This window comes from Agrilus planipennis, unplaced genomic scaffold (assembly GCF_000699045.2).
Source record: "Agrilus planipennis isolate EAB-ADULT unplaced genomic scaffold, Apla_2.0 scaffold88, whole genome shotgun sequence".
NCBI classification, from domain to species: Eukaryota; Metazoa; Arthropoda; class Insecta; order Coleoptera; family Buprestidae; genus Agrilus; species Agrilus planipennis.
The window spans coordinates 95,724-110,113 of NW_020438872.1; the positions used below are offsets into that span (position 1 = coordinate 95,724).

At 32.5% G+C, this 14,390-nt stretch overlaps 2 protein-coding genes and 1 long non-coding RNA gene across 5 annotated transcripts in view; 1 reads left to right on the top strand and 2 right to left on the bottom strand.

The window, feature by feature from the left end:
* LOC108743104 (UMP-CMP kinase) overlaps nucleotides 1–1,474 on the bottom strand; it is a 4,474-nt gene extending 3,000 nt beyond the window's left edge. The window contains exons 1-2 of one of the 2 annotated variants that reach the window (XM_025978793.1): nucleotides 1,068–1,474; nucleotides 988–1,015 (exon numbers count right to left, since the gene is read on the bottom strand). In XM_025978793.1, coding sequence (XP_025834578.1) covers nucleotides 988–1,015; nucleotides 1,068–1,184 — 145 coding nt within the window. In that variant the 5' untranslated portion in view covers nucleotides 1,185–1,474. The remainder of the gene's footprint in view (nucleotides 1–987; nucleotides 1,016–1,067) is intronic. The other variant, XM_025978794.1, reaches the window with a different exon arrangement.
* Nucleotides 1,475–2,245: 771 nt separating this feature from the next.
* LOC108743106 lies at nucleotides 2,246–3,250 on the top strand. The gene is made up of 3 exons (XR_001938769.1): nucleotides 2,246–2,278; nucleotides 3,002–3,138; nucleotides 3,193–3,250. It is a non-coding gene; the product is annotated as an uncharacterized LOC108743106 (long non-coding RNA).
* Nucleotides 3,251–6,320: 3,070 nt separating this feature from the next.
* The window catches only part of LOC108743120 (protein grainyhead), a 42,254-nt gene continuing 34,184 nt past the window's right edge, over nucleotides 6,321–14,390 (bottom strand). The window contains exons 4-14 of one of the 2 annotated variants that reach the window (XM_025978482.1): nucleotides 11,852–12,188; nucleotides 10,854–11,513; nucleotides 10,600–10,781; nucleotides 10,350–10,512; nucleotides 10,079–10,190; nucleotides 9,752–9,846; nucleotides 9,531–9,686; nucleotides 9,295–9,474; nucleotides 8,842–9,222; nucleotides 8,344–8,408; nucleotides 6,321–7,886 (exon numbers count right to left, since the gene is read on the bottom strand). In XM_025978482.1, coding sequence (XP_025834267.1) covers nucleotides 7,760–7,886; nucleotides 8,344–8,408; nucleotides 8,842–9,222; nucleotides 9,295–9,474; nucleotides 9,531–9,686; nucleotides 9,752–9,846; nucleotides 10,079–10,190; nucleotides 10,350–10,512; nucleotides 10,600–10,781; nucleotides 10,854–11,513; nucleotides 11,852–12,188 — 2,458 coding nt within the window. In that variant the 3' untranslated portion in view covers nucleotides 6,321–7,759. The remainder of the gene's footprint in view (nucleotides 7,887–8,343; nucleotides 8,409–8,841; nucleotides 9,223–9,294; nucleotides 9,475–9,530; nucleotides 9,687–9,751; nucleotides 9,847–10,078; nucleotides 10,191–10,349; nucleotides 10,513–10,599; nucleotides 10,782–10,853; nucleotides 11,514–11,851; nucleotides 12,189–14,390) is intronic. The other variant, XM_025978485.1, reaches the window with a different exon arrangement.

The following is a 14,390-nucleotide window of genomic DNA, read 5'->3' on the forward strand; positions in this document are numbered from 1 at the left end:
AATTACTTTTTTGAAAATTTAACCGAAGTATTTGTTTAAATAACATTTATAAGGATCACTTTTGATTTACATGTTGGGATTTTTATGTTACTTTATCGTATCATCTTGTCTGAAATTTTTAGCCAACTGTATATTCATAGTCAATTTTAATATGATTTATAATAAAGAAGTAGAGTAAAATATTGTCATAACTTTATTTATACAACACTATTCATCTTTGATTTATAATAACTCCTTAATATATGAATATATTTAACAAAAAAATACAACATATTTTCTGTACAAATAAAACTCACGACTTTTTAAATTTGCACAGAGTTTAGTCACTATTATAATTAAGTATTCATCATTTGCTAAGCTTCTAGAAGAATTATGACATGAATTTATACTGGAATGTTCAAACAGATGATATGTGCTAAATTAATTAAATAAAAATGCATATCTAGTGATAAAAATTTGTATGTACTACACATCATTAATTTTTATTATGATTACTTTATATATCTCCCATTGCTTTAATATCATCAAAGGCTTTTCTTATGTCCTTAAACACTTCTTCTTTAGGACGTGATCCATCAATTTCTTTAACCAAGTTTTGTGTTTTATAGTAATCGATAACAGGTTTAGTTTCATTTATGAATGTATTTACTCTTTTCTTTAATGATTCTATATTATCATCAATTCTAGCACTTCCAGCTGCTCCCCTATTCAGGCATCTCTCTACACATATTTCAAGGGGGCAATCAAAATGTAAGACAAACAGCAGCTGCACTTTGTTTGCACATCTTCTGTTCCAACCATCTAAATTATCCTTATTCCTTGGAAAACCATCAATAAGAAACATATCCTTTTCAGAATTAGTCATTGCTCGTTCTAATAAACTACATGTAATGTCAACAGGTACAATTTTTCCTTCTTTGATGTAAGCCTCTATTAATTCCCCATATTCTGATTCAGGCTTTGAACGTTCTTCTCTTAATAAATCACCAGCTGACAAGTGAACAAAACCATATTCCTAAATTATATTTTGATAAATACAAAACTAAATTAATTGCAGAAATTTGTACCTTAACAATATTTTGGCACTGTGTACCCTTTCCTGCACCAGGACCTCCCAAAACGAAGACTACTTTAGGAGCCATTCTGTAAATGCTATTTACAAATTTTCTAACATTAATTAGCATAAATAATTCTCATAAAACACTGTGATTTGTGATGGAACGTGACACAAAAACAAATTTTAACGATCAAATAAGGTTACGATATTGACAACTTAATGTACTCAAAAAAAAAGTTAATTATATTTATTAACCCAACACTTTCACAATATTGTAAGGTAACTAATAAATTAACACAGTCTGTTTTTATTGTCTTTTTTTTAATATTATATCTGATTAACTAATAACAAAAAAGTAGTGTATTATTTATAACATTAAGACCACTTTTTTCTAGGTTATCGTTATCATCATAGATACGAGATATCATCGAGATATAATATAGCACGTCAGTTATTATTACGGGGCTCTTGAATTTTTTAAATAGTTCAGCCATTGTTCATTGCATTTTTTACAAACGAAAATTTTTCAGTAATTTTTAATTAATGTGCAAATAAAAAAGCAAAGCTCGTTGAACTCAATTTATATACGTTACAAATGATTACTTCCTATAATTAAATACTCTAAAACAAAATCACAATAACAAACGAATGACAAAATACGAATAGCCTATTATTTATTGTAATACTGAAATAAAATACACGACAAAACTATACTAATTACATATGTAGATATTTTAAGGTCCAACTGCATTAACAAAGCCGGATTCAATTTCATTCAATTCAATTTTCCGTGGTCGTCTTTAATTGGCTGGTCGAGTATTTCCTCGTCTAGTAATATGCTCGTTTCAATCTTTTAGAAATATTTTATGGTAAAAGGGCACAGGTCTAAACATGTTTGCTAGTAATGCAATAGAAAACTTATGTATAAGAGGAAAAATGTATTATTCCTTTTTGATAAGCAATTGTATTACATTTATTCCCAAGACATTTTTGCGTTTATACAGTACTTGGAAAAGAACTTATATAATGTTAAAATAATATAGTGTCATTACTGACTAGAAAATATTAAATGATAGGAATTCAAAACATTAATTTGTTTACTTAATAAGCGACGATACATATAACTAAGAGGGCTTAGAAATAACAAAGTTTGTAGTTGACGTCATGCGTCAGCCATTTTACGATTAACTCTGGTCCTGGCACAAACCCATGCAGTTGTAGGTAAGAAAAATTAGGTAAAAATTATTGCTAGGAGTCATGCAATTGTCGATATCGTATCAATAAACTTTACTGATTATGGTGTACATATAGATTTTTCTAGCAATTAATTTTTTTCTTAGTATTTTCGATAGTACTTACTCGCTCAAGGCAACCTTGTACTCTTAAACGATTTTTTTAAAAAAGAACGCTAACATTATCTGATATATACTAATTGTCTATAATAAACGTCGTTTTCATAAATTTTCATGTAAAACAAGATATCATTCTGTAACTTATTTTATTTCGGAAAAGAAATTATTTAGGTTGTGAAAGAACTTATAGACGCCGCCTATAGTTGGCGTTAGTGTACGCCATGTTTTAGTCCTTTACAAATAACAATGGTCGCGTTCTTAAACTTTTTCAGTAGAAAATTAATAATTATTGTGTAAGTACTTTTGTTGAAACTAATGCAGTTGTGGAAACATTATCAATAAGTGTTTCTGATTACAGTGTGTAGGTAGATTTTTTCGGAAATTACTTTTTTCCTTGTATTTCTGTTAGTAGCTACCTTCTCATAGTTAACCACACGGTATTTTTTAAATTGTTCGAGTTAGAGTTCATTCGTTTTGACTTAGTTAGTCAAAACTAACCAATTTTTACCAGATTTTGACGCGAATTAACACATTTTGGTAATATTTTGCAGAAAATTGTTGTTAGATATTGACAAATTAATGTTATGTTTAGGACCCTTTATTCTTCTGATCATTCACATTTCCTAGACCGTTCTAACAGAAGGAACTGAATTTTGAAGGGAACAGCAAGTTTTTATGATGAGAACAGAACTATTTGACCGGCAAAGACTGAGTGGATTAAACCAAAAGGTATGATGGTTTAAATTTGATAAATGAATTGCTTTTGTAGTCATAAATTTTTAGACATATCTGAAAGTCACCCTTATCTTAGACCAACGGCCTCAGTGGACATGGATTACAAGATATATAATGGTCACATCATGAAATCATTTTTTTACTTGGATTGGATGCAAGTACTTAAATTTGACTTTATTTGTTGCATATTTTCAAAAGTACTAATGTACTGTTGTTTTTTGTTTCAGATTCATCCATGTATATTAAATATTTATTATTCGATCGTTTGTGCTTGGGCCTTTTAATAGCTTTATTTTCGCGAAAAGTTAGTGGCGTTCGCGGTCGGTAATAAAATAAAGTGTATGTGATTGTTGGTTATAGAACGGTTTGGTTGATGGTCTCCCACCACCCGCCTACCCCCCGCCACTCAGTCTAGAGAGGTCGAGGTCCCTGCGCCCTCAGCCCTGGACATCCGACGCTGGACGGTTTAAGGTTTCGGTGAACCCCATGGTGGTCTAGCCGACGCCTCAAAGTAAGTCGCTAATGAATATTGTTTCAAATAGATCTGAGTGGCAGGTTTTTATATTTCTATTTTAATTTTTATTAATTTGGGGCTAATTTGGTGGTTCCACCCATTAAGGTAAATTACAAACTGTAATTTAGTGTATTAATGGGATCCACTGGCGTTCCATTATCAATTGTTATCGTATTAGGGACAGACGAATCAGGTGCTGTGCCTGTGACGTCTACTTTTAATTGCAATTTGGGCTCTATGATAATAAATGCTGTTTTAGGTCCTTTACACTTTATTAGTTGTTGTTTTTGATGTGATAGGTTTTAAGACAGAGAAATTACGATTACAACACAGGCTGTTTTGTCCACACTGTCCTTTGGGTTTTGTTGTTCCACATATACACCATGTACATGTTGTAATTTGTTTATATGTATTTATGCTTGCCACTCATTGGGTCTATTTGATTTTTTTCCAGCTAGTGTACAACTAAGTGTACTGAGTTAAACAAATTGGTATAACTTTTCAGCGTATAGTTGTGTTATACTCATTGTTCGCGTTAATCGCCTGGCATAAGTGGTGGCTAGCAAATCGGATCAAATATGGGGCCAAATTACATAAATGATTTATCTTATTAAATTACGCTAACGAATATTCTAAACAGAAAATTGCAAAAGTAACTTAGTAATTGGATTAACTCATTCAATTTTATGTGGTATTACTTCTTCTTTTTTATTTATTAATACATAATACCACTCTGAATAATAAATTTTTAAAAAGGCAGTAGAAATATTAAAGTCATATTAGGTATTAATTTTTTATAATTTTGTAAATAAATAAATGAGTACTTCTTCCCCTAATATAAATTAATAGGACTAAATCTAGCAAATTTTTTATTTATTTCTTTACATAATCAAACTTCGCAGTTTCACCCTTTAATTTGCTAGATTTAGTCCTGTTAATTAATTATTTATTAAATTTTTTGCTACAAAATATGCGGTACAGTTAATTTTTTTAAATGAACTAAATATTATATAGGTAATTAACTGTTAATTATTTGCTCATTTATTCTTAAGTTTTTAAATTTGCAATTATAAATATTTGGTCATAGGCATTCGTACCCCAATTGCTGCCACCAATGTCACATTTACAATGTCTTAATAAAGACAAACACTTTTTATTGACGAGATTAATTTACAACTTACATCATGTTAAGTTTAAAAACCTGAGATTTAATTAACTTTACGTTACATTGTACATTTACTTTAAAATGAATACTACGATATAAATTCAATAATTCCTTGAAATACAGGTAAAGAAGTAAGTACTGTCTATAAATGAGTTTTTACAATATATATTAATTTTTTGATCTTTTACTAATCTATCTTTTGTTTTCTTTCAGCATGTCACGGTAAGTGAAACGTATTACATCCAACAAAATAATTTTTTAAACAACATTGCTAACTTTCTTTTTTATTTTTCTTTTTCAGGTTTTCGTGGGCCATCATTTCTTCCTTTTATTTCTTTCTCTTCCTGCTTCAGAAGAGAAAAAATGCCAATTAATTTACACAAACACGATCACACAAATTGTTTTAAATTCGCGATTGAAGTTTTCCTCGTTTAAACGTTGTTGTTTATTTGTGGTTTTTGATTACTTCCTTACAACTTCCTCTTATTTTGTCGTGGTTCTGTTGTTCCAAGTCTCGATTCGTTAAGGGTTATTGCATATTTTGGACAACAGTCCCCTCGCTTTTATACACTTTTCCTGAAGGATACAGGTCTACAATATTTCCAATAGAGATAATACTGTCCCATCAACTTAATTACCTACAATATTAATATTTGTACATACGTAATCGAAATACTACAAGTTCCCACAGTGAAAATTGAGACTTACCATTATATTTTGTTTCGGCATTTTCGGTTATCGAAATGTAAGGGAGAACGTGACTATTTATAGGCATTTTATATCAGAAATGTTTTACGTTTCTGAAAACGAACGATTCTCATTTTCTTTTTTATAGATACATTTATAAATAATTAATATTTATTTATTAGTGGATTAGGTCACATTATATGTATATTTTCTTATGGTTATTTATCACACCATTAGAATGTTTTAGGAAAGAGGAACATGATTACCAACAACCCTCACAATATGTCTAAAACATCTTTTGAATTAATTGGGATTTGATGTGTTTTAGATGTTTCTATATGAACATTCCTACGTATCCTTTCCTAATGTCTAAACATATGCAAAACACATCCTTATTATATCTTTCTGTTATTTTGAACAAGTATGTTTCAGATAGCTACGACTTTTAAATTGGTACAAACGAAGAAATATTTTATATTTAAGGCAAGATAAGTACTTTGAAATAGTAATAAAAAATTAAATTTTCTGAATTTCATCATTTGCTCTTATAAGAAGAAACCTATACATTAAAGTGAAACTGTTGGATATGACGGAACTTGCAGATGGAAAGACGTCTTTGAAAAACTGGTGACCTCCATCCTCACATGCAAGCTCGTTATAAATAATCATATATAATCAATAAACCGATGTTCCTATTTTCTTCCCTATTTCTGTGATATTTAGAATAAGAAGAGTTGTGACAATTGCTTTTTTAATAAAGTAGTGTGACGCTTTAGGAAGAACATTTCATTCGAAAACATAACATTTTCATATAATATAAAAGTTTATTCGATCTTAAGATAGCTACAGAAGTTTCTTAAATAGTATTGCGATTATTATCATTAAAATTATTGGCAAAGATTCAACGAAAAGTCGCGTACAAAGGCACAAAATACATATGCAGGTAGATGTAAACATATCTAACCATTAGATATTAGAGAGCTATTTTATACTTCATATAAAAATACTTAAGCTAAAAATGTTTCCATCAAAATAAGTTGCAGCATTCGCACATATAACACAAAGTAATTTCAGATTAAACCAACAGTTGTCTTTCTAATTACAAAAGTGTTCATAACAAGAAAAGAAAATTCTTTTCTAATTAATTAATATAAGATTCTGGAATTGCCGTTCACTCTAAAAAAAATTGAAAATATGGCTAATTAGAATGACACTGAAAATTCCCTTGTGAAAAATAAAACGTAAAGCGTAAGTCAGGTACAAATTTCGTTATGTTCTTGTATTACTCTTGTTCAACAGGGTTATGCAACGCTGAAAAAAATTATAGAATCATTACATACTTTTTGATCGGCTGTTCACAATAATTTACAACAAAGTAAAGCAACCAGAAAACATAAAAGTATACATAATACCTTAAACACTTTTCAACGATAATAGCGTATCAGAAGTTTTTTTTTTTTTTAACATCGTTTAGTAAGTTTAATTTAACGAATATTACTGTATCTTGATTTTAATAAACGAATGAATGATCCTGCTGCCAAAATGATTTGAACGTTTGGAGAGAAGTACTTTTGACTGTATAAGCTGATAACAGCCATACATAATTGTATCTGACAACATTAATTTTTAATTACATCTGACATGAAAATCACCTAGGTATATATACATTAATTGCTTAACAAACACTTCTATTGTCTTTATATTTACAGTATGTGTCGACCCATTTCACCCCTCCCTTATATTCGTAAAATAAGGTTTTCTTTTCTGTACATTCCAGTTTCTGTTTAAATCGCGTTTAAACAAAATTTTGAGATCATTGGTGACCATTTCAGCATTACGGTTACGCTGCTGATTGTGATTATCAGTTTATGAGCAAAGTGAAAAAATTACAAACTATTCATTGGAATTTTCTTATGTAATTACATTAAATAAAAAATTGCCGGCAAGGTGTGGGACATCGAAGGTACTTTTTAACATATACTTTAACAATGTATATGTATACAATACATATTTATATAGATAGATAGATAGATAGATAGATACCTAGCAAAATAATATTAAAGTATAACATTGACCGAGTAACTTTAAAGGTGACCAAAATGGCTCTAAAAAACATAACATCTTTAAAAACTATAAATAGGATATAAAAATCTACAATTACAATTTTTTCTTAACACTAGTCAGCTTAAAAACAATCACAACAAGTATGAAATGAGTACGTAAACATAATATCGTTGTAAACGGTCAAATTAATGATCATTTAGTTCTACGAACGTAATATCAAACAAATTGTCATCTACGGCCTTCAGCTCTAACAAAAACAAGTCTTCATTGCAATAATAAGCCACCATATCATCATCAATTCTGGCTGTAATCCTAAGTACACAAATTTCTTATTAATAAAATTGTTTATCGTAATCTTTAGAATTTTAATTAAATAAGCATATACAACAAAATAAAAGAAATTCAACGTGTTCCATCAAATGTGCCAATTTTTTATTATAGGGCACAGTACTATTCGAATAGTACATGTTTTATTATAAAAAAAAAAAGAAAAAACGTTCATTATGGAAATTAATTCAAGCGATGAAATATTTATATGGATCCCTTGATTTTAGTGATTAATGATAATGACTTAAAAATAGCATCAACATCTTTAAATAAGCAAGAAAGGCAAAAGGTAAAAGTTAATAGAGGCTAAATGAAACGAAATAAAGGTAGTACATGCAATAAAATAAATGCTAATGAAATGTATAGTTAGTTATAAACTACTATTTGCTAGCAATAAATGCAGTTCACTTCCTTAACTACTCCAATACTTTTATTAACTTACCCTTTTTTGTTTTTGCGATACAAGTTATTTATGCTTGAAGCAGAAATTTTGTACTTATTCTCAATCTGCAAAATAAGGAAAACAGAATTAATTTCAGAATCAAACATATTTTCTGTCTTTCTTAATTTTTATGAAGATTTTGAACAAGTACTGAGCTTTTAATATTATTATTAAACGTACTGTGGAGCTAGTAAAAGTGAACTGATCTTTTAATTATGTCTGCAGTAGGCCTATTTCGTTCAAGTAATAAGACGAAAATACATAAATGTGCAACTTATTAGGTAGTTAACGCAAAAATAAACTTTCCAAACGTATTTGAAAATATGAATAGGATGAAATATATTTCGAATTTTTTAAGAAACCGAATGAGCAATAGGTCTACTCAACATGCTAGTTAATTTGTTATTTGACGAAATGGAATAATGTATAAAAAGCCCAGTACGTCCAAACTCCATGCATGTTAAGCAGAAGCTAAAAGCGTTATTATAATATACTTACTGCATTTAAAAGGCCCTGAGTTGATGGCGGGACCACATGCAGTGGCGTGTAAATATCTTCAGAATCTTGACGAACATACAGCATAACTCGTTCGTTAAGGGGTGGAGGTCCTGTACTACTAGGTCCGCTACTTAATATTTTGGCACGTTTAGGGGGTGGAGAGAATAGATTTCCATCAGTATTAAGGCTGCCATCTAAAAGACTATCCTTTTTATCTGAGTCAGGAGGGAAATGATTGTGGAATTTTAACGTTGGTGTTGACGGAGGTTTCGTTGCAGTGTGCAAAAGGAAGGGAGATCCTGATTTGATATGATCTGTAGGACCACTTAGGGAACTATCTGTATCATGAGCATAAAACCCTTGAAGTTCCATCGACGTTAGCTAAACATAACAAAGAAAACAATTTGACTGATAAAATGTTATTGATAGATAAAGCTATGAAAATAACTGTACCTTATCTATATCTTCTGCAGGTGTAAATAAAACAGGAGGTTTTGTTAGATCACTCATAGAATAAAATTCGGAACGGTCACAAACTGGATGATACAATTCATCCAATTTTTTCCTACCAGTTGCAGTCATCTTACGTTTTGCTGCCCTCCTCTCCTCGTCCCTTGTCTTACGTTCCGCCCCCTATAAAAACACGTTTCAATACAAAAAATACCAACAAATTAAACAGCATTAATTACTTTATCACAGAAGACTTTTATTTGACAGTAGCCTCGATGACTAACAGTCGGTTCCCTAGGATCTTCGTATGTGTCAATTTGTAAATGTAAAGGTAGACCTTTTACACCTTTTTGGCTGCTAAAGTCAGTACTTAGACACTGTACAGCAACGTTTATCTGAAAAAAAAAACATTAGAAGTTAGCATTTTTACAAAGATATATTCAAATAAAATATAAAATACCTTTGCAGGACTCTCTAAGGGATTCCAATAGACAGCTATGGCATTGTGGGCGACTTCTTCAATACCGCTAACAAGACCCACACTATTTTTGGTATCTACAAAAATAAAACAAACGTTAAACAAAATAATCTTACAATAAATTGCTATTAATTTTTTATTAATCGTAAGTTTTGGATTACCTTCATCCAATTTCTATGCAGCGTAACATAAAATAAATACGTCAGAATATTTGTAATATTAGCAACATTAGTGATACCCAGTTATAGAAAATAAACAAGGAAATAACAGAATACAATAAAATTTATTTAACATCAATAAATAATTCACCTGCATCTAGAATTCGTTGTTTAATGGAATGCTGCCGTCCATGCCAAAATTGCCACGCCTTGATCTCATCCTCAGGGCTCTTTTCTTCCCTGAACATCAGCATAACAATACTCTGAAAGTAACAATTCTTTTTTAAATTTTCCTCTTTTAATTCAAGTAGTAGTAATACATCAGTCACAAGACGTGCATTTTTTCGTAAAAATTTTAAAGACTCGGTAATGGTAATACTTATTAATTACTTCGTTTAATTTAATTTAATGGTGTTGCTTACTTTGACTGTTTGCAATTTTAATTGCTTATCAGGCTCCGGAATGTATTCTAGTGTTATTCCATAAAACTGGCCCTTATTTATGTAAGTTATTCTGTCGTCTTCGCGCCTTTGAGACGTTGAAATAGGCGTTTCTAAGAAATACTTAAAACCATAAGGAGAGAATCTGTAAAGTCGGAAAAATGCTCTTCAGTTTTCATATAACAAATAACAGAATGTGTTACCAGTATTCCAAATTACGAGGGAAACTTACATTTTTGGGATTTGAATTTTGTCAGCGTCGTTTTGGCGACCGAAATCATGCCATGGACGACTCCGACTGCTTTGTTGAGATACTGGAGATTGAGCAGTTGTCACTACACATCTCTGACTTAGAGATAAGGGATCTAAGAGGCTCGAGGAATTAGTTTGGCACAGTTCTGGGTAGTCGAAAGACTGAAACAAAACGAATGAAAAGTCAAGTTGGAATATTTCTGGGATACTTGGGAAGAATGAAGGGGAAGTTACCTGTTGTATTGTATTTTGATCTCTGGGTGTAATGGCATCGGTACCGATACCACTATCGGGGCTGGGCAAGTCGACCGTAAGTCCTGCAGCAGTTGCAGCAGCTATGACACCTTTACTGTGATAGGCACTAGATTGACGAACGTATCGCTCAACGAAACTGTTTGTAGAACTGCTGCCGGATGCTTCTTCTCCGTAAGTGCTAATTTGGCCTTGTCGTAGCTGTGTTGAGTAAATGGGTTCAGAAGTACCGGCAGCGGACGTGACTGTTGTAAAGTATTCCCGATAATAAGGATCCGCCGAGAGAGTTGCCGATGGTACCGTGCGACTGGAGTAAGTAGCCGAGGTGCCGTGGGTCGAATACGACACACCGTTATCTCCATAGGGTCCTGGGGACGGCGAACTACTTTCGCCATGGCCACCGCTTATCGATGTGAAAATTTGAGTTCCGTACATTGCTTGCTTGATGCCATCCGACGAAACGAATTCTACAGGACCATTATTCGAACCGTCTGCGAGCAAACTGCTATGAGTCGATGTGGGGGTTCCGTTTACCGAACGGGAACCGTGTTGAGGTGAATTCAATCGACTTTCATCTTTTATCGAATTTACGTCCACCACCAGACTGCCTGGTTCGGTAGTTGCAGATGATACCAATACTACCTGTAATAGATTCATAGGTTTCCTGTTTTGTTATATGATTTCACTGTATTGTAGAAGTTTGATAAAAGTTTGAAAACAAGTATGTAAATATGTTTGGTTCAGTGCTGCCCTTTCAGTGACAACACAAAAAAGCCAGACCAAATTAATAATATATTCTCCGGCCGTATTTACAGATACTGAAATTCTGAAATGGCTAAGTAGTTTACATTTTCATTTCAGAATAAAATCGAGAAAAATATTACTCGAGTAACAGATAAACTTCTGCGAGTGCTTATACGTTCTCAAAGAACCATCGATTTCGATTAGAGAAGAAAAATGACCATTTAACTTTAATTCACCTTATGTCTGGGTTTGCTCACGATTATGGATCCACCGTCGAGTCCCGGCGAGACGGAGCTACTTTTGCGGTGGTGACTGAGATCTTCAGGTTCGCGCTTAACTATCTGCAGGTTGCCACCGCCACCTGAGGACGTCACGGTAGAAGCGTATCCGACGTGTTGGTTAACAAACAGTCCCTGAATGTCTTGTGAACATAGCTGGCCGCCGCCGCCGCCGTTACTTCCAGAGGCGCTACTCAGAGGCGGAGTTGACAGTTCCAGTCCTGCCCCACTCACCAAACCATTGGCTGCTTTGAGCTGTGATGTGAGGATGCCTCCGGCTTGCGAAGTGTTTGCTCTGGAAACCAAATTGCAACCTATTAATTACATCTTTTCGTCACATGCAATTAAAACTACTACACTTTTTGTTCCTCGCGCCCCCACCAACCACCCCAGTTCCATTAAAAAGTACACCACTGGCCGGCATGTGGCACAGAAGGGCCTTGTGAATTCTACACACGAAAATACTTAAACATTATCTATCTGTCTCAGATAAGACGGTTAATTACTACCTCCAGGTTTTTCCCCGATTTCAAGGACGAAAACGCAACAATCCCTCCGGCGTGAGACATTGCATTTATCTACTCCTTATTAGGAAATAATACTCGAGTAGGTGGTTGACTTCTACTTTCTAAGAATTAGAGGTTCGTGATGGTTAAGAATTGCACAAAATTCAATTTTTTTGAAAATTTTTTTAGTGTGTAATATTCGTATCTCTGCAGCATTGAAATCTCCTCCAAATTTAATTAATTAAAACTCTCAACTTGGTGTTATTTTTATCTGACTGCAATATTGGACTAAGAATGTCTGAATTGTAAATCGTACCGATAGCTACATATATATATATATACCTAGTGCGAAAGTATACATATGTATACATAAAATATGTAAATTTTGATCCTGGAAACAGAACGGTGATGAATACAATGGGAGTAAATTTGTTTAAGAAAAATGGCACACGGAGATGTTGCAGGGGTTTCGGTAGCACAATGATTGAGGATGAGTGATGACATTCCGGCTCAAAACTACGCATATGTATAAGTTGAAAAGAGGGGTAAGATGCTCTGTCCCCAAGCTATTGCCTACCTACCCTTTTACTCCTTATTCATCTTCGATCAGGTAGAAGAGAAACAATCAGTTTTAAGCATTTTTTTTTATAGGTACCTACCTACCCACGATTTTCTATGCACCAAATTTTAAGAGCGATCTTCTTATAAGTAGATAAATGTTATTGCACTTATTTACTCTACAATACCTCCCCATTTACATCTGTTCTGCAATTGTCATCGTTTAGGTACGTACACGATATAGTTAATACACACACATGTACCCTATCCTATTTCGTTCATAATAACATGTGAGAAATATCATAAATATGTCTATACGTATTTGCAAAGAAATATTAATATATTATCTACTTAGGTATCGCAACATATTAATATTCAGACTCGGGCAAACCCTAAGCCCAAAACCCTTACTCAAAGTGTGTGCTTTATCCTTTGAAGCGCCAATTTCATTAACTTTAAAATCCAAGTACTAATTACATCATACGTAATTTAGGTACAAAGCCCCAACTTCTCATTCGTTCACCAAATAATACTTGGCAGTTACAATAAAGTTTAATTCAGTAAGTAGGTAGCTACTATATTTGCGAGGTAACTGTATTTTCCGAAGGAGATAATAACGTTGGCATATACATAGGTTGGGTAGAGAGGGTGAATTGTACATCCACCGTACAACAGTAGACAAAAGGTGGTGCATATGTAATTTTAATCCTGCTTTTCTAATGCTTATCTTAGAAAGAAATGTAACGCGATACTGATAGTATCAGGTTGAATCCCTTTACACTAACAAATTATTGTATGCACAGCATCAAGGTCCTGACGGTGGCTTGTTAACCCAAAGGCAAAAGAATTTTTTTACATTCAAATGTCCTCGGGCAATTTCAATGGTTTATATACGTAGGTTAAAGTAATTGTTCCTATTGATATTATGTATTTTCATAGAAGATGCAAAGATATTTGTGCAACATAAATACAGGGTGCTCCACACAGAAAAGTATATGTTAAGAGTAGGTAGGTAGATAGGTACTGGGTATGTTTCAACACTCTGACCATTGCTGCGAATGGACTGTCATACTGTAACGAAAAGTAATTACAAGTTGAAAATAAAATTACATTCCAACCCTTAAATACTCATTATTTCGGACGTCATAGGAAAAACAAGTCTATTTTTTAATAAATCACAGATTGAGAGTGAGACAATGTATTTTTATTTTCAGTCCTTGTAATTATTATTCGTTAATGAAAAAATAATCAGAATGTGTTGACAACAGATAAATAATAGGTCAAACATACCGGAGTAACCTTCTCTTTAGGTATTATTTATATTTTATATTTTATTGTTAGTGATATATAATATTTGAGGATTTCTATTTGGTATACATCAGCCGAAAGACCTAGCACCTATAAATTTCTTTTCTGACATTTTTAATTTCCAA